Source organism: Merops nubicus, unplaced genomic scaffold, assembly GCF_000691845.1.
Source record: "Merops nubicus isolate BGI_N331 unplaced genomic scaffold, ASM69184v1 scaffold7503, whole genome shotgun sequence".
Lineage (NCBI taxonomy): Eukaryota > Metazoa > Chordata > Aves > Coraciiformes > Meropidae > Merops > Merops nubicus.
Window position 1 is genome coordinate 43,525 of NW_008600970.1, and position 20,221 is coordinate 63,745.

Below are 20,221 nucleotides of genomic sequence, written 5' to 3' on the forward strand. Positions count from 1 at the left end.
CTGGATCTTCCAGGAAGTCCATAGAAACATGAAAAGAACCTGACATTTTCTTTCTCGTTTCTGTAGCTGTGCCCTATATAGAGAACAAACAATAATAGATGAGACCATGTTGGAGAAATAAGGTAAGCAAATACTATATAGAACCCTGTTATTAGTGTCTTAGCTTGGATACGTGTTTCGTGCTCTTTAATTTTCATCATGTCAGACTTTTATTACTTTTTAATATCTTCCAAGCAATTTTTAAAAGGTATGAGACAATAGTTGCTTACTGTTCAAGACTGAGAGTTTATTTACTTAACTTTTGCATTTCCTTCCTCCAGTCTACAAAAAAAAAAAAAAAAAAAAAAGATTTAAACAAATGGAAAAAGATTGTGTTCCAAACTTTGCATAAAACTATAATTTGTTTTCCTTGCTCCTTCTGACAGAATATTCTGGGCTTTGTAAAATAATAATGTTTTCCCCTAGGCAAAGTACCAAGTAAGAAAAGTCTGACTTCGTCATGCTTCTTCATGCTTGTGTTTTTTTTAAGTAATGTCAGTAGACAGGTTTGAGATTAGCAAGAAGTTTGTTACAGACATCTTCTCTTACCTTGCATATGGCAAGAGAATGGTAGCAATATGTGCTGCATATATGTTCAAGCTGACATTTGTGGTTTTGGGTGTATTAAAATGTGATCTTCAAATAAACACGACAGAACTCAATCAGCAATGGATGAAAAAGATTGAGAAATAAATTATCATAATGGCTTGACAACTTCCTTACATTTTTGATAGGTCAAGGAAGCATGTTATCGAAATTAACTAATAATGCTGATTTTGATGAAGTGGTAACAGCAGCACCATACTGATATGATAACATTTTTGTATACTATTTTAAATTGTACAGTAACTATGATTTTTCAGACCATATCCAGATGGACTTCTAGATCACAAAGTGTTCACAGTAATAGAGTAAAACATACTGCTTTTATGAATGTGTAAGTTAACATTTTGTTACTTAAAAAAATGAAATGCATTTATTATCTATGAGAATATTAATCAATAAATGCTAAGGTTGCAAATCTATCTTAGCTGTTTTATTTATTAAAGATTTTACAAGATGCAGGAGCATTCACATCTTGACCAACCAGGAAGCACTGCCAAAGGTTCCATTCTGTAGACAACACTGGCTGATGCATTAAGAAAAGGCCATGCTGCCTAAGCTATTTAAAACTTTCTTACATTGTCATCAGTAGCTGCTTTATCTATTATCACCTCTGGCAGAAGCTGTCCAACAGGAGATGTAGGAACTGATGGTCCACCAAGAAGGGAAACCACCCCGTTGCAATCGACAGTGCTGTGCATCTTCCCATTCACTGGAAACACTGCTAGCATCCTGGATGACCTACTGGCCTGACTAATGTTACTGTTGCGCCGTTCACCATGTCTACGAGGAACAAAGAGGGAATCTCTTCTGCTATCATTGTCTTCAAACGTGCTGTGCTCATCATCAGCAAAGTCATTTTCTGATCCCACGTCCTTTGCTCGACCTCTGAAGCTGAAAAGGCTTGTTCTGCTGTTGCGCCTTGGGGAAAACAGGGAGCCACGAATGCTCAGCAAGGACTGCAGGCAAACAAAAATTGTGATTAGCTGAAAATTCCAAACTTCGTGTTACTATTAGGATAGCATAGGATAGCATAGTTTTTGTGGTTTTTTTTTTAATTTTTTTTTTGGTGGTTTTTGTTTGTTTGTTTATTTTGCTTTCTTTTGTTATTCCTGAACAGTAATAAATTTTCCCAGCAGCTAAATGCTGCTGTGAAATTTTTATCTGTATTTAATTACATGTATAAAATTATAATTATATTAATTTATTATATATTTTTGCAGCTAGAAATACAAGTGATCATGGATTCTAAAGACAAAACCAGTTTTGAGTACTGCTTTCTCCTAATGTCAGAGTTACTGAGTAAAACAGTTGCACAACACCCATCAAGAAAAAAAAAGATGCCTTCTTTCATGCATGCTGCATCCTGCATATACTGAAGCAATCTCCAAATGTCATTGAAGCAGGAGGAAAATATGACTACAATGAAAAAAAAAATACAGTAGCATTTTTGTAAGTCTAGATAATCCACAATCATTCATCCACAGCCCCCACCTGAACCAATCATAGGAAATTCTAATATTATTTTTGAACAATGCCATTGCAAGAATAGAGATATGTGGTTATATTTAATTCTCTGTGAGTTTTTTACAAGACAATCTATCAGCTAGAGCACTTTCTCGCAAGCACTGGCAAAAAGAATAAAGTTTAATGAAAATCTCAGTGGTTCCTTCCTTTAGGCAGTAGGGTCATATTACAGTATCAGGAAGAGTAAAATAGTTTTGTAACAGCCTATGATGCTTTAAATGTATGCTTCTACTAAAAACAATTATGTGCAATACCTGATGTGGAGAAGAATATTTCTTTTCGTATGTCAGTCTGTTGCCTTCAATAGATAATCGGAAACCTTTCCTTCTGATGCTCTCTTCTGATTCAGACTTGTGAAATTCATCTTCATCTTTTTCCTCTCCACCAGACTGTTCTTTCTGTTTTCTTTTTTTCCTTCTATTTCTCCTCTCTTTTGCACTCTTTGAGCTCAGTTTTGATGCCTCTGAGGAGCTTTCTGAGAGCCCTCCTACTTGTCCAGCACTGGGCTCCCGGGACTCTGCGGACGCTGTTATTGCTGCCGTCACTGCTGCTGCCTGCCAGGTTGCAGAATGAATTTGTGTCATTGAGCAAACCATGACATTGTGAGCTTCCAAAACTTACTTTACAGAATTTCTAGTCCAGACACTGTAGATCTTAATATTTTTCATAGAATATATGCTCCTTATTTTTTTCTAATTTTTATTCTTCATTTAACTCAAGATACATGCTGGTCATAGCCTTCTTATGTCTTTCATGAATGGTTTTTAAATGCAGAAGTCTAACAGACTGTATTAATGACACTAGACTATGAAAAACAATTAATAATATATACCTAGTTTTCAATATTCCTTCCTAATTGCGGCTGGATCGTTAAAATTGTTTTCAGTGCAGAAAAGAAAAATCTTAGTTGTTGGAAGCCCAACAGGGTATTTTATAACTCCAAATTCAGAAAGCAGATGGTGAATATCTTTAATAAAATTACCTCCATACAATGCTGAATTACTATATCATAAATTTTACCTGAGCTGCTTCTTGTTGCTTCTTCAGTTGTTCCAGCATCTGTTGAAATTCTGCCTCTTTCTGCTCTGCTTCTTCCATGGTTGCTTGATTCTGTTCTTCATAGGCCATGGCAACCACAGCCAGGATCAAATTAATCAGGTAGAAAGAGCCCAGGAAAATCACCAGAACAAAAAATATCATGTATGTCTTCCCAGCAGCACGCAATGTCTGGAAATAATAATGCATTTATAAGTAAGAATAGGTTACCAAAATTTCTGGTTTTCATACTGAAAAGAAAATGTATTTCCTTGGTACAAACATATTTAGTCTATTTTACATTTTAAAAAAAACAACCTCACCAATTGATATAGGTTTTCCCAGAAATCTTGAGTCATCAAGCGAAAAAGTGACAAGAAAGCCCAGCTGAAGGTGTCAAAACTTGTGTAGCCATAATTCGGGTTTCTACCAGCTTTCACACATGTATATCCCTCTGGGCACTGCCTGCAAAGACAAGCTGGGTGTTACCTTATATAGCTGTGTTAATATTGACACTTGGAACGTCCAGGAGATTTAATGAGATTTAATTAAAAAGAGGATTTTGATCTAGCTAGACTAGAAATAATAGCAGCTGTGATTTTTAATAGAAAGTTATTTTAAAGGATATTGGAAAAACTAAGACGGAAGACACATAAAAATTAGTGTCAAAATTTTATTCTAAGGTTCTACAACGTAATATTACAAACAACTTAATTATTAATTTTTTAGGCATTGTCAATGTCAGTGGTTTCTGCTATCTGAGTGTGTTAATACTCACACATGCAGCTGGAACTGCAAACTAACAGGAATTTTCCTGCTGCTGTGTCTGTTTCTTCTCATCCAGACAGATGCTACACTCCTACCAAATTACTGATTAATTCATGCAAAGACTAAGATCATCTAACCAATCCACTGAGCTCTGGCCATGAACTCAAACCCTCAGTTCACACTAAAATCCTAGTATCTCTTATGTGAAAGGAAGATGTCATTCAAAATATAGCCCAGTTCCAACTGTACATCTACAAAACATGGATCTAATTTGTTTGTGGCGCAACAATATGATGAAATTTTGTCTTACCCAGCATCAGAACTATTTCCACAAAGCAGAGCATCACTTTGCCCTTCCAGAAAGTAAAAATGACCTGTTTAGAAAAGAATTTTTAAAAAATTATAAAAATCAGAATGAGAAAGTTTTCTTACAGCTCTGTGAAATAAATAGTCCCACTCTAAAAGTATAAAGGTTATTTCAGATGCAATATTATATAAGCAGTATTATTTTTTTCATCAGGACCATAACTTCAGATTAAATGACAATATAAATTGCAGTAAGTGTTATCACAACATTTACTGTTAATATGTCAAAATGTACTAAAAATCCTATCAAACACATCTGGATGTAGATGAAATGTAATATTTTCCCTTCAGTCTGATTACTGAACTAAATCATACTTTGTGAAAATATATTTTACAGTTACTTACTAGAATAATTAAGTTTTATCTGAAAAATATACTAATAATTTATTTAAAACTTTCTATTCAGTATTACCAAGAGTTCCAGTTGTCATTTGCAAACACTTCTGACAGTTCTTTGTGAGCTCTGCAAAACAGATGACTGTGAGGGGCTCTGTTACGGATGCATAGACACTGCAATTAGCCTGCTGATTGTTATGCATGCCCTGGTATAGGTCTAAACTGAACCTGGACAAAATTACTGCAACATTCCCAAATTTGTATAGGTAGGATGTTAGGAGTATATGATAAAATGATAACAGTAGGAAAGAAAAATGGGGCAATTCTACCAAGTTGACCTATAGCAATCCTTCCTATATTCTGTATAGCAATTCTGTATTTAAAGGATATTTCAGATGGCTTAAACAACAAAGCTATTGTCCGATCTATTCTTGGAAGAATTAAGTGGTGATATGTAAAACATTGTGATTCACTTTGACCATATCTTTGAGAAGTGCTATTCTTTCTCCCTCTTGAAGAAGATGCCTACAGTTGCTAAGCTCTTGATTTTGGAAGAATCATCTCAGCAGAAGGAGCTTCCAGCTGTAGTAAGTATCTCCCATTTGGTCACAGGGTTAAGGATATAATTTATACAAGGTCAAACCACATAGCCATTTCTGACGGAGAACAAAATCCTTGCCTTAGGATGTCTGTAAAGACAGGGCAGGGACATGGTAATACACCCCTGAGCACCTCCCCAGCCTCCAATACATGTGAAGCACAGCAGCTTCAGAGTTAAGATGGTGTCTTTTTCGCATCCTGAGACGACTTGAACAGCATGTTGGATTTCTTTAACATTGAACTGCTCTGCTAGATTCCTTTAATATTATCTCACTTGAAATGCTACCAGCACAGATGAAATCAAACTTTATTGCAGTTTTATCATCCAAGCAGGGTTACTACAGAAGCTAATGAATTCTGAGTTAGAGGAGATGTCACAAGCTATTGGCTCAGCACATTGATTTCCTGCAGGAGAGACATGGTACCCTGCCCAGCTGCACACCTCCATCTTATGAAAAATATTCACTGTTTAGAAATATTACATTTTAAGCTGCATGTACACCTTCTTCTGACACTGTGCAAAGGTCTCAGTTTCTGTGCCTGACAATAGACCTTCACGAGTACAATTTCTGTACTGTGCAAAGTGCACAACCCTTTGTGTGCCTGCTGTCAGTCTGGGCTGGTAGGCATTGCAGAACTGCACTGTGCTGAGACAGAGCTGCTTGGGAAAAATGTAAACCTCATTTGAAGTAGTTTACACAGAGCAGTCAGTCATGGTGATCATGCATCAGCTGAGCCGAACCACTAAAACAGTGCCTGTATTCAACTTCTGTCTCTCAGACAAGACGTGCCATGTAAGCATGCTGTACTTCCTAGCACCACAGGAAATAAAAGCCACCCAGGCTTTCTCTCAGTGCACTGACACAATCATGACAATTGCTCAAAATATTATCATGATATGAAAACTTTTATAACAACACAAGCGGAGCAGTATAAGCTTTGGTAGCTAACTAGATACAAAACTCTGAATTGCATTTTACTACAGCAACCGGAGAAATCCCTCACTACATCAAAGGTATACGGTTTGACTCCTATTATTTGATTAGGAAATGGGATAAAAATGCCTGTAAGATGAGCACTTTACTTCAAGGGCATTTGTTTTAGTAAATCTAAGGTAATGACTGAGAATAATTCTTATTTCACAAAAACATATAGTGAAATGTTGTTTTCCAGACAAAAATTACATATAGCAAGCTTGCCAAGATAAACTTAAACTCATCTAGAATTAAGTTTGTCAGATTTGCCACCTTGAAAGAAGAGAAAGGAAAAAAGAAAGAAGTGCTTGACTCACTAATGTCAGAAGTGTTTACATAAACCCTCTGTAAACAATATTTCTGAAAATGAGCTCAGTAGTAAAATTAGGGCTTGCATGCCCTTTTTGCATGGAATATACAGCAACTAGAATAAACACTTTTATAATTCCTTCAAAGGACAATGCTATTGCACTGCTCCAAACTCCTAAGTCCACTTGTTCCACTGTGACACTGTTGGTTTAAAAACTGTTTCTGTATCCTGCCTGCCCACCTGCAAAAAGAGAGCAGAAAGCTGTGACAAGGTAACTTTTCTCTTTGAAAGGGCTAATAAGCAAGGACAAGCTTATTAACTTCATAATAAGCCTCATCATTTAAAATTTCATAATACACATCAAATCCTGTGCAAATATACTGAAGGTTCAAATAGCCATTCAACAACATTACTTTCTGTAACTAATTCAATTCAGCTTTGTTTTTTTAGGGGGCTTCAGGTCTTCTTTAAATCAAACAAAACCAGAGCTTGAGTTTAAACATTGTTTGTTAAAAAGATAGGAAATGAAGTTTGACCTTGAAGTGTAGGTCTTCATTGGGAGACTTTGCTTAGACTTTATTGTACTCTATGACATGAGATCTCCATGAATCCAAGAGAGTATCACGAAAAAGAGTGCATCTTGATTTAAGAACTTCAGAGGGCAATCCATCACAATCATTGATCAGCTCTATGATCGCAGTTAGAAGCTGTCTTTATTTTAAATTTGGCTTTGACTATTGATCCTGTTATATCCTTGCCTGCTAGATCAAAGATATGTCTATGATGAAATTTCTGTTCCCCATGAACTTTTTCTCAGCTGTGATCAAATTGCCCCTTAAACTTTCTCTTTGATATGCTGAGTAGGTTGAGCTCCTGGTCTACCTTGGTATAATGCATGTTTTCCAACCCTTTAGTCATGCTGCTCTCTTCTTAACATCCTTCAGTTTTTCAACAGTTTTTCATCTGAATTGAGTTTTGTACAGTATTCCAGTACCAACTGCAGTAGTGCAAAATACAGGTGTAATACTGCCTTCTTGGTCAATAATTTATTTATGCAAACAGGACAATATTTAGCTTTTCGATTGCAGTGTTTTAGCCTTAATTTGTCAGTCTGCACTGCTCCATTGTGCCTTGCTTGTCTCAGCCTCTCTATTTCTAAGGGCTTTCCCGTTGCTTTTCTATATCCTGCCTCTCAGTTTCAGCTCTGCAATCTTTCACGTAAGCTGCCATTGCAGTGCTTTCCAGAGCCTGTGTAGCACTACTTTACCTTTGTTCTCATGCTGGTTTTCATGTTGCTTTTATTCTCATGGTATTAGTGCTGCAAACACCGTTGCAGCAGGCACTCACAGGATGCAATTGTCTCTGGTATGAGATTTATGCGTCTTTCTCCCCATTCCCTACTTCTCGCTTGTAGCTTTTGGTTTATTTTAGGTGACCTAATAACATGTATGTACGAGCTTAAAAGCAATCAGACATTCAGCATCCACCCCGAAGTGCCTTCCATTTAGTGCTGTAAACAGGAACAACCTGTAGGGAGTTTGAGGAGATCTTAATGAAAAACACATGGTTGCTATGGGAAAAGTATGAATGGAGTAATCACTGTTGGATTGGAAAGGATATCCAGGAGAGGAGACTCGTGCAGGGACCCCACCACTTCTCTTTGCATCTGGCCACTGTGGTCAGTTTTCCCTTTACACTTCCATGTTCTTCTGCTCTCTCTCCTTTAGTTCTTATCTTTCTCCAAATGTAACTTTCACTGTTAAGAGATGATGTATGCTATCAGCTACAGTGAACCTGTCTCAACATTAATTGTGCAGCACTGATTTTAAGGAAAGGGAGCTTAGGTTTGTATCCTCACATTTAACTTTACTGAAATACATTTGCTTATCTGCCTTCAGTTTGCCAGACTGCTCTGTATCAGCAAAACTGGTTGGGAATTCAAATGGGAAGTATGAAAAAGGAAAGACATATCAAAACAATTTCTGAAGATTTTTGTCTGAGAATATTGCTGTTCGAGATTTGAACTAACCCAGGAAATGGAAGAACGCTTATGAAATTTGCAAATGATACTGATCTGTTAAGGATGGTGGACTGAGTCTGAGGAAACAATGACAATTGAAAAGCACCAGTACATCTAGACAGAAGTTTTTGAAAGAAAAAAAAAAAAAAAAAAAGTGCTGTTCAGGCTGTAACAATGAACTGTGCAAACAAGAAGTAGAAACTCTATGAGGAAAGAATCTATAAAGGATTCAGAAGCAGGTAGATCACAAGTTGAATAGGATTTAATGATGTTACAACTGCAAACAACTGCTAAGATATATAAACCACAAGTGTAAAGTACTATGCTACCTTGTAATCCTTCTTCTCTACTTAGTATGCGACATGTGGAGGAGAAATGTCTAGATGTGAGTACTGTAATTTAAGAAGCATATTTACAAACAAGAAAAGATCAGATGAGAGGCTCAAGATATTAAAAATAAATAGTGGAAGAAAAAGATTAATGGTCTGGGTTGCTTGGCATACAAAAAGAAGACTAAAAGAGAATGGGCATGGTACCCTCTTCCATGTCAGCCTTTCAAACAGATCTCTGAGAGAGAGTGAAAACATGTCACCTGCTCTGCCTTAACTAGACAGATCAATCCTTCTCCTCCTTATTGCTAAGAACTGGGTCAGCCACAAATTACTTCAGTAAGACTTATGCTAACAATACTTACTTTCATCTTCAATGTATTCCTTCCAGTCAAATAGAGTCACCGTTGAATTAAGCAATGTACCATTTTCACCTATGGTGCTGTTTAGCTGGGAAGTAATATTTGTCTCCAAAGTAAAATTTTCTGGAGGCCACTGCAGGCATTTATTCCTCAAGTTGCCCATGAACAGCTGCAGCCCTATTAGTGCAAATACACTCAGACAAAACACAGTCAGGATCATTACGTCCGAGAGCTTCTTCACAGACTGAATTAGGGCTCCCACAATAGTCTTCAAGCCTGTAAATGCAAAGGAATTTTTATTCTGATGTCCAAAACTTTTTTTAAAAGATAAAAATGACAATAGCTCCCAGTAAAGTTATACATTTCATGCAGAAGCCTAAATAAATGATTGTAATGTCTGTGAAACAACATTTTTGTGAAGAGCTTTTTCACTTGTGAAAAATGATTCAATAGCTGAAATTTATGTCCATTTGAAACCGTGAGTGGAATGAGTTGCATATATTTCAAAACACTTGTTTTAATGCTAAAACAAGTGACATTTTTTTACTCATGCTGTACATGAATCTCAGATAAAACTCTTTATTTTTCTATACCTCTTGCCCCAAACCTTTGCTACTATCAGATTTATAACAGTAGGTTTAGAAGACAGTAGTAAAAAGCCTGTGCAACAATAAGTAGGATTAAATTTTAATGCTATAAAACTGGAGATGGTTTGGAAAATAATAGAATTTTAAGATAATAAATCCTCCATGCAATGTCCATGCTATTCTTTATTATCATATTCCTTCAATTTCTTACTAAGTCAACATTTTGAACTATTTTATTTTTTGGCACAAATATTTAAAACAAATACCACACAACATTATGTAGGTAAGCTACACATGGGTAAGAAAACTTCAGGGTTACTGATAGTTGTTGAATGTGGAGAAGAAAGCTTGACATCATATGATGCTAACAATACACACTGTGTACTGCAATGTCTCATGCAAGAATCTGTTAAACTCAAAGGCTGATTTCAAAAAGAAAGCGCTCATATTAAAAAGCAATGAATCAGAGATTTCAATGAATTCTAATATCTTCTGATTCCTGCTTTTTTGTGGAAAGAAATAAGAAGTGGTTAAAAAAATGTGAATTCTGTTTCAGTGAATTAAAGTCAGCCTCAGTGTTTAACCTAGCTCTCACCTGGAATGACTGATATTGTTTTCAAAGCTCGGAGAACTCTGAATGTTCTCAACGCTGAGACATTGCCCAGGTCCACAAACTCTGTCACATATCTGTAATAGGGGAGTTCACACACAAACACAATGACAGGATAAAAAGGAACAGTTGGGAGGTACAAGGGGCCTAACACCTTACACCAACTACTTCTTACCTGGGATTACAGAAATAGTTTTCAAAGCTCTCAATACTCTGAAAGTTCGAAGAGCTGAAACATTGCCTAGGTTTACAAATTCTGTTACATACCTGTAGGATTAAATCACAGTTATTCAGAATTTAGGCAAAGTTTATGCTACTTACTTGGGTCTTTCATTAAGACCGCTTTGGCGTTTTTTAGCAAAAAAATAGGAACAGTCAGAGATTTACCTTTCACTGCTGCTTGCCTTTCATTAATATGCTTTCAGAGCCTTTCAGTTAAACTACATGTCTCTGAAGTTAATCGCAGTGATTAAGTTTGAAAGCCTAAGGTTTATCTAGACTAGACTGGTAAGTTTGGCGAATGAAGTCAGAGGGATGCTCCTTTTCTGCTCAGAGAAAATAGTTCAGGACATGAAATTAGCCTCTCTACTACTAGCTGTACTAACGGCTTCTGCAGTATTTGTTTACAACAAAATACATATATTAGAATGTGAAAATTGTTTTAAACAAAAGTAAATCCATACAAGAATTTCCATTTAACAAAATTGATATGTATCGATACTAATTTCATGCCCTTTTTGCCCTTCACTCTCCTAGAAAATAGAAAAAGCAAAAACTTACGCAAAGGTAATGACAGTGAAATCAAGCCAGTTCCACGGATCTCGAAGAAAAGTAAAATCTTCTAAGCAAAAGCCCCTTGCAATGATTTTTATGAGTGACTCAAACGTGTAAATTCCGGTGAATGTATACCTAGAGAACATAGAAAAATTTAATCCAAAAAAAGTAGCAACCATTTTACATGGGTATTTTGATAGAAACTTCATGACCAAATGAAATATTTTTTTTTTTTTTATTTCAAAACTGGAAAAGAAAAACAGTAAATAAGCAATTTCTTTTAAAATATACTTGTGTATTTACATGCATTAGATGTGACATGCATTAGATGTGACTATATTCATTATATACTTGTGTATTTACATGCATTAGATGTGACAGCATTAGCTGTTGAAGTATGGCAGTCCTGATCTTGTACATATATGAAAATTAATAAATTTGTCCAATATATAAAACATTTATTGGAGACACTCATTTTAGAATGATGCAACACTAGATCCGTTAGTGTTAACCAAAAAAATTATGAGCATAAGTTACTGGATACTGCTTGAATGACTAAAACATCTACATTTAAAAGGGAAGAATGCAGGCATGCACTGAATTTGCATTATAGGAATACATCTCCTTAGATGCAGTCCTTAACAGACGTGTACAAAGAGAAGCTCATGGTTCTGCTACTAACGCAGTGGCCTAAAGGAGATGTCAAAATGTTGACTACATGCTAAACCATGAAGATGCAAGAACACTAGTGGAACCTCAGTAGAATACTATCTGTAAACAACTTTCTTTTTTTTCTTTATCATTCTACTAGAAGGAAATTTAAATAATTATTCAACATTTTTATGTCATTTAGACAGGAAATAGTAGTAACGTCTGATAATAATTCCTACCAGCACACATGAATGCAGTGACTGTCATGCTGACTCCTAGAGGAACAGTCAAAGATATCTTTAAATAACATATGCAACTTACTCTACATTCTTTGTCCAGTCTGGAGGGTTACTCATGGTCATAAATACACAGTTGGTCAAAATAGTGCACATGATAAGCATGCTGAATAATGTAGAAATTTTTAAGGAAAACACAGTAGTAATTCATACAATATCACATCAGCCATATATCTTAAGTACAGTAAAATATTTCCACTTACTCAAATCTTTTTGACTTTAGTAAACATTGCACATATATTTTGCTTAATCTGGTAGTTTCAACATTAGCACATTAAACTTTAATATCCGTCCTCGTTTGCTGATGTTGAGTTGTTGATGTCCTATTTTGTTTTCACCTGACACTGAGAGGCAAAAGAGTTGGCTGTCAGGAGGTACTGTGAGCTGAGTAACAGCCAAAACAAAAATAACTTGCTTAAGATTACTAGTTTACTTGAGTATCTGACATGACTATAGGTGTTGGTCTTCTACAGTTCTGGTACTGAACTCAACACCTGCTGTATGCAAGGTTAAAAAAAAAAAAAAAAAAAAGAAGAAAAAATTTAAATATGAGTCAGAACTGTAGAAAAAGTATACATCACCTCAGCACCCAGCAAAGCCAGTCTGTCAAAAACAGAGGACAAACCACGGAATACTGGTTTTGTTTACTGAAGTGACTATTTCCCTATCACTAGGTTAGCAGTACATACTTCAGTCAGTGAAACAAAAACCCACAGAAGGCTCACAGATTAAGGTGAATCATTTTCCAATACTGTTTTTGATCTCTCTCAAAACATGTTAGTAGCAATAGAAACATCTCTTGTTCTACCAATGATGTAATCTGAAAATGGCTCAATAGTACCTTGCGGTCAATTGCTAAAAAAGCTCGGAAAACTAATAGAGATTAGAGTGAAAACTAATTTTATTTGGCGTTCCGGCGAGGAACAATTAGGTATTCTGGGACTATGAAACCAAGACTCAGAGCTCAAAGGGGCTTGTGACAGTGAGGTGGGACACAACACCAGGGCTTCATTACACCAAATATTATGCTCTTAGTTTACAAGATCACTGCATCTTCAAATACTGCAGTCCTTCCCTTCCCTTTGCAAAAAACTGGAACGTTCAAACTTTTGGAAATAACCAAACTAGACCAAAACTTGACCCAAAATTGCCATATGATGGCAGCAAAAAAAATAAGAACCACTACACCTATATGGCAAATGGTTAACTACTGTTATTTTTCCTCTAGTCATCTCTTTAAATGTTGTTTTACTTAAAAACAGTTGCAGCAACATGAGTGGCAAAGAAGCTATATTAACTGAAGAAAGCTATTTACAGATAAACTTGTACATAAGAGCCCAGGATTTATTTTTTTTTTTTTTTAAGTCAAGTAGATTGCATCTTGTTTGAGATATATTTTTCTGCCATGGAGAAACCAAACAATAAACGCTGACTCTTCACTGTAGGTGAAGGAGGAATAGGAGAAATAACATCTCAGCCTAAACCTCACAGAAAATTGCTGCAAATGTGAAGATCATTGCTTATAGCTGCTGAACAATTCAGACCTGTTCATGTCTTTCCAAGCAAACATTCAAATCAAGGAAGGACTTAGCTGCTTGATTCCCATAGATAAGTTGGCAAACTTTGCTAAATGCCTGACCAAGCAGTGAATATTGTGATTATCTTTCATTAAGAGACTTAACAGGTTTTGTAGATCCTATTGTCATATAAGCTATATACAGCAAAAATTGTTCTGTCTTAGAATAAATTATTAGAATGCTTTACAATGCATGTCCTCACAGTCCTCAGTCAGCTTTAAAGAGTCTGTCTTAATATAATCGGGAAATTATTTTAAAAAAAAGTAACCATTTTGATAGTTGAAAAGCTTGGAGATGCCTGGCTGCAGCTTCGGTAGTCTCATAACACAAGTAAACTGGAATGTTGTCTTAGAAGAGCCAAGGTATTCTCTGTATTGGGTCTGGCTGAGCTGATTTTCCCATAGCAGCCCTCCTGGTGCAGACCTTTTGTGTTGGGAGTTAGAAGGGCGTTGGTAACACCCATGTTGTGACTACCACTGAGCAGTGCTCACACAGCATCAAGGCTCTAACATTCCCCCCACAAGGGGATGGGGGGGCAGAAGCTTGAGGGGCAATGTAACCAGAACAGCTGACCTGAACTGACCAAAGGGGTATTCCAGACCCTATGGTATCAGCTCAACCATAAAGCCAGTACAAAGGATGAGGAGGAGGAGGAGGAGGAGGAGGAGGAGGAGGAGGAGGAGGAGAAGGAGCTACTCCTCAGTCCTCTGGAGCAACTGCTACGCGTTTTGGAGCCCTGCTTCCCAGGCAAGGCCAGACATCACCTGGGGATGGGAAGCAGAGAATAAGTTTTTGTGGTTTTTTTTTTCCTCTTTGCTCCCATGCACCACATTGCTTGGCTTTTGCTCTCTAATTAAACTGCCTTTGTTTTTTTACCCACAAGGCTTCTGTGTCCATCTTGTTTTCCTTTCCCCTTTTACTCTGTGGAGAAAGGAAAGGAAAGAGGGAGAGTGATAGAGCAACTTGGTGGACATCACTTGCTCAGCCAGGGTTAACCCACCACAATCCCTCAAAAAAAAACCAACCAAACAAAAAAAAAACATATCAAAAAAAAGAAACTAATGCATCTATTGCTATGTTTAAGATAAAAAAAGAAAAACAAAGCAAACCAAAACACAAAAACCCTCAAACCCTACACATCGTTATCTAATATAAAAAATAGCCTACATAGCTGGCAGCTTGGAAAAGAAAACAGTCCATATAGTAAAAGGAAATTTCCTCCTATAACTGAGCTAAATTACAGAATCATACTGTCTCTTAAGAAATAGAAGAGAAAATATTGGAATTGCACATTCTTTATTATGGTTCCTTTTGGTCTGACTGCTGTACATACCAGTTAGTTACTCTTTGAACACATTTAGGAGGAACTTAAAACTAAAACCAAACTCAGTAATCGGTATGCCAGTAACATTACCCACAACTATCCAGAGATGCAGGGTTGGAAGGTACTGTAAATCGCTCTATAAGTTGAAAGGAGGAACATTCATCGGAGGCTTCAGCCTGACAGTATTTGGCTGCATTATTTCACCATCACTATCATCATGTCTCTAGGTCTCTGTCAGGTTCCTTAGTTACTGTCCCCAAATGCTCACTGACTCGTCTCAAGACAGCTTCCTCCACTTCTCTCACTGCTTCAGCTTCCGGGGAGCTCAGAGTAAAAGGGTTTCTGAATCATCAACAATCAGCTTTGTTTCTTCCTTTTTCCAGAGATATAGAAGATTCTGCCAGCACTCTATAATAATAAGCCTTCTGCCTTTGATAAACTGTTCAGTGGTAAAAGATTTACTGTCACACTACAGTTTTAGTTTTTCCAGGGCCTGGGGTTTTGCAAGACAAAGTGCACCAAAACCTCACCTGCTAGAAATTCCTGTCAACCTGTCATGAACATCGTGTACGTATTTCACAGGATAATATAAAACTATCTTGTGCACTGTTCCATCAGTTATAACACCCCAGCCTCCCGCGAAAACCAATATAATACTGACAATCCCTAAAAAGCAATGCCCCTGACTTAGCTGTTCCTGAGGAGATGCATATCTGCTTAATACTTTGCAAAACTCAGAGTTCCTCTGGAATTTGTGAGCACAAATGGCTTTTTTTTTTTTTTTAATGAATATACTTCATAATGCAAAAAAAAAGAATCTGAAATGCAAACGCCTTCAGTGTTAAAATAAAGCTGAAGAAGTTTTTTTTAAACATAGATGGCTTCAAGATCAAATCTGAAATCCATTTGCAGACTTGTGCAGAACTATTGGAAATAAACATAATAGCTAAAAGTGTATCAATATGATACACGTTTTCTAGTACTTATAAAACCTTACCACAAGTATTTCACTGTGACATAAAAAAAAATCAACAGCCTATGAAAACCTTTATTTATCATTAAATAGAAAGAATTATGAGATTAATGTGTTTATCTTTTTGAACAACATTGAAAAAGGATATGAATGTACCAAAATTTTAATAGCTATTTTTCTAAGAGGATTGAAAGGAGTTAAAATGTACAGGGCAGAGGTGGCACTGAATCGGAATATTGCCTTCCCTTTATTCAATACTATAAAGGTCTGAAAAAGAGAAAGAAAAGACATTATTACAAGAATGTGTTCACCTGTAGATGATAATTTAAGAACAGCTCCTAGCGACCATTAACCAAAATTATAACTTTAATAGATAATACACAAAACCCATGACTGATTTCTTATATAAAATTTATTTTCAATACTTACCTGATGTGCCTGACATAGGAAAATATAGTTTTAAGTATAGAACATCCCATTCATGTTTATATACTACTTGTTCATTAAAAAACCTCAGCAGAGTAATTATACATTTACATGATGCATTTCTTGTGGAAAAAAAAAAAAATGGTGTAGAAATTAACTGAAATTATAATTTTATTTATGTTTTCCCATAGAAAACTGTCTTGCTGTTTGAAAGAGCCAGCAGGGAAACCTTAACTGTGGATGTTCATGAGGTGTTAGTAGGACAAATTCTTATAGGAAGTAAATTATTAGACTATTATATATTGTATTTTTTATTCTAGCCTCTTTCTTGGTCATTGTGATAAGGAGAGAGGAGAAGTAGCAGTAACATATATAACCATGATTATATGTATCCCTGAGGACTATGGGCATCTGAATACACCTTACTGAAGGAAAGGAAGAGCTGCATCCCAGAAGATCTTCCTGCACACTTGTGGTTTGCACTCTGAAATTTTTCCAGAACATACATATTAAATTTTAATTTTAAAAGCTGAAGAGCCTATCACATGCACTGAAACTTAAAAGCATGCCACCCTTACTTCAGGGAATTTAGATGACTGTAGACTGAAAGATTGTCTATTTTTTGCAAATAAATCCATTAGCCAAACATAAATGGTATGAGAGCAAACACTACAAACATTGCTTTGCTTCCACTGTTGACCATCATGGTTTCAACAGTATTAACATTACAGCACAGGGAACGTGGACTGTCAGGTTCCTTTGTGGCACTAAGGTGTTCCCAACTGCAAGAGCAATCGAAAAAGAATGAAAAGCACTGTAGCAGGAAGTCTCAGTAACTCAGAAGAAAGTTACTGCATGCAGCAGAAGGGATAATACAAGGATCATAGTCTAAATTCAAACAGAATTAAAGTACCAGAAGAAACCGCCCAAGAGAAATGTCAAAAATAGCTTTTTCTTGTATTGTCAGAGTTATATAGCTATGACAAATTCTCCTTGGTTTTTGTTATGTTGCTGACAAAGTGAGCTGTAAACTACAATGGCAGCAAAGTCTGGGAAAGGCTATCTTGGTCTCTGTGACATTGAGCATTGCTTCAAGGCTGTAAACGAGTGAATACAAAGCTGGGAAAGCTGGCAGAGAAAATACGCCAAGGACCACAAGTCTTCAGTCTGATTAGACTTGGGAGGCTCACTATGCGTGGACCATGAAGTACAGATAGAAATCTCTAGGAGCACCCAGGAGGCAGAGAGAGATGTGGAGATAAGTGTTTCCACCATTCTGTCATGGCAACAAGAACTGAAGGCAGAGGGCAATTACAGATTAAGCACTGATGAAAAGCTGTTCTAGTCCAAGCTCACGTGCTGGCTTCTTCTCTGAGCTGTCTTTGTCAAAGCTCTATACACCACATCTTCCAATAAACAGAAAACCCCTTAAGAGTAAGGGACATTAATAGTGAGACTTTATATTGTCTTGAGGACAAACGCAGGACGTATAAGATACGTATTTGATTTCCCTGCTTCTGCAGAGAAATGAAGGAACTCCATGTGAAACTGAGGAGATTGGGATAAATCTAATCTTTCCAAATTACGCTTCCGCTTACATATTACAGATAATAACAGCCTTCAAAGTGTATCTGCAGTTAACTTGACCTTAAATGGAGCTTTCATTTTAAACACAGAAGCAACTAAGCAGATGAATTATTTTTTTGGCACAATATTCTAAAGCCTCACACCTCAAGGAGGGAGGGTAAGTTTCCTCACCCAGGTCTATCCCCAGCCCTAAGGACTTAGAGCATAGAAGCCTCCAGGTCACTCTCTTGTCTTTTGCAACTATAAAGTAGCTGATAAAAGGTATTAAAAAAAAAAAAATCACACTCTCTACTAACTTTGTATCTAAGACTACAACACTTATGTTTGGTCAACCTACATTTTTTTAAAAAATCTTTGAACACAAGCAGATTAAACATACATCTCTTTTCTAACATGCTTTTCTAACTTTTTGGAAGTGTGTTATGGAAAATAACAGCATGCTACCACAGCTCCAGTTTCAGCTGGAAGTTGTTGCTATTTTAGCTGTTCTACTTTCAGCTGCTCTGTATAAGCAAAACCAGCAAGGCAAATTCCCCACCTCAGGTTTAATTTTTCACACAAACCGCCTTTGTGACTGGACTCTGACCCCTACCTTTAAACGTGAACTAAAACTGTATCTTAGCTCTGAAGAATTTTTGTTTAAGAAATATAGATAATAGCTGATATCTAATCCATGTGTACGCCTCCCTCCCTGGTACGTCTCATTCCCGCCTCCACCCAGATGCAAGGCAATGTGTAGGCAGTGTGGATGAACATGGACTACTGTACCCAAAGCTGTCAGAACAAAGTAGATACACACTGAGATGAAGTCCAAACAAATGGTAGGATTAGTGTTTGTATATGAACGATTATGTACGCTTTTCAGGGCTCAGGTTTTACAAAGTTCTTTAATCATTTTATAAAGGCAGGAAACATGCACACACTCAAGGCATTTGATACTAGACTCACTTTTTTATTGATGTAATATGGGTCCATGTCTTCCAAGGGCTCGGACACCATTCCTGGAGGTATGTCGCCGTATATAAATGGAAGCGTTTTTCCTGCCTCCAAATCACTGTTTGGCTTTGGCCCATTTTCATCATTGTTGTCTTTATGATCTTGTTTAAAATTCTTAGTTTTTTCTGCAGCAATGCGTTGTTCAATAGCTGCAAGAGACTCTCTAGTGAAGTACTGGAAGCTGTCTGGTCCTGGTGGTACAAGCACTGACTGCTCCATCTTTTCATCCTGCACATTTTAATTACCATTTATTCTTCTGCATAGGAAAATACTAAAAGAAAGCAGAAAATAAAATTTGAGCAAATACATTAAAATTATCAAGTAAGAAACATACAACATTTATTTTTAATGGTTCTGTTTATGCTGTGTTGGAATGTTAAAATATACAAAATTGGATATTATGTAAAGAAAGCTAAAATAAACAGGTTAGTTGGTGATTTGACCTCTGTCTAAGAGGCACTTCTGTGGTTCTTATGCTACTTAACATAAACTGAAATAATTTCTTGACTCTAGGAGTATAATGGTCTTTTACTCCAAATAAGCAAAAGCATGACACTTAAGACAAGCAGATACATTCTTTCCTCAGAACTTTATTTCTAAATCACCTCACACTCCTCTGAAATCAATCAGAATTATATTGATAACTATAAATAGCAGAGTTCATGAGAGCTAATGCAGAAATTTCCACTGAACTCAGCAAGAGTATCAGAAAACAAGTACTCTAGAATAATAATTTCTATTAAAAAAAAATAAAATCAGCTCTGCATATTAAGATGTGGTAAAGTAGTGGTTCCAAGTAAGCTTTTTGTATGGTTATTATTAAAATAAAAATTGCTTATTTCTACTTTGGGTTTACTGTTACTCCATGTCTGAAATGCTGGGGTTTGAACCCCAAGCCCCGAATTAAGGTTGACATAGGGGTGATTCCCACAGCCCTTCATCAAGAGGTGGTGAGTTTGCCTTATAGCTTCCCCCCAGGGTGCGGCCGGCCCTGCAGGGAGAGCCAGAAGGGAAATGAGCCCCAGGGGTCCCACACTGAGTTGACAAAGGTCAGGTGTCTGCTTGGGGATAAAAGCTGGGACCACTTGCAGGGAGTCAGGAGTGTCTGTCTGTGGAGTGCACTCCACAGAGCTTCCTGGTTCAGGGCAGAC

General features: G+C 36.7%; 1 protein-coding gene across 1 annotated transcript in view; it reads right to left on the reverse strand.

The window, feature by feature from the left end:
* Nucleotides 1-19,289, reverse strand: part of LOC103770581 (sodium channel protein type 1 subunit alpha) — a 59,532-nt gene extending 40,243 nt beyond the window's left edge. The window contains exons 1-13 of the mRNA XM_008937846.1: nt 19,023-19,289; nt 16,210-16,328; nt 12,213-12,302; nt 11,247-11,375; nt 10,642-10,733; nt 9,273-9,545; nt 4,283-4,346; nt 3,528-3,669; nt 3,190-3,396; nt 2,424-2,723; nt 1,221-1,601; nt 1,166-1,168; nt 1-73 (exon numbers count right to left, since the gene is read on the reverse strand). The exon at nt 1-73 is cut by the window's left edge and continues 60 nt beyond it. Coding sequence (XP_008936094.1) covers nt 1-73; nt 1,166-1,168; nt 1,221-1,601; nt 2,424-2,723; nt 3,190-3,396; nt 3,528-3,669; nt 4,283-4,346; nt 9,273-9,545; nt 10,642-10,733; nt 11,247-11,375; nt 12,213-12,302; nt 16,210-16,328; nt 19,023-19,289 — 2,140 coding nt within the window. The remainder of the gene's footprint in view (nt 74-1,165; nt 1,169-1,220; nt 1,602-2,423; nt 2,724-3,189; nt 3,397-3,527; nt 3,670-4,282; nt 4,347-9,272; nt 9,546-10,641; nt 10,734-11,246; nt 11,376-12,212; nt 12,303-16,209; nt 16,329-19,022) is intronic.
* Between the last annotated feature and the right edge of the window lie 932 nt (nt 19,290-20,221).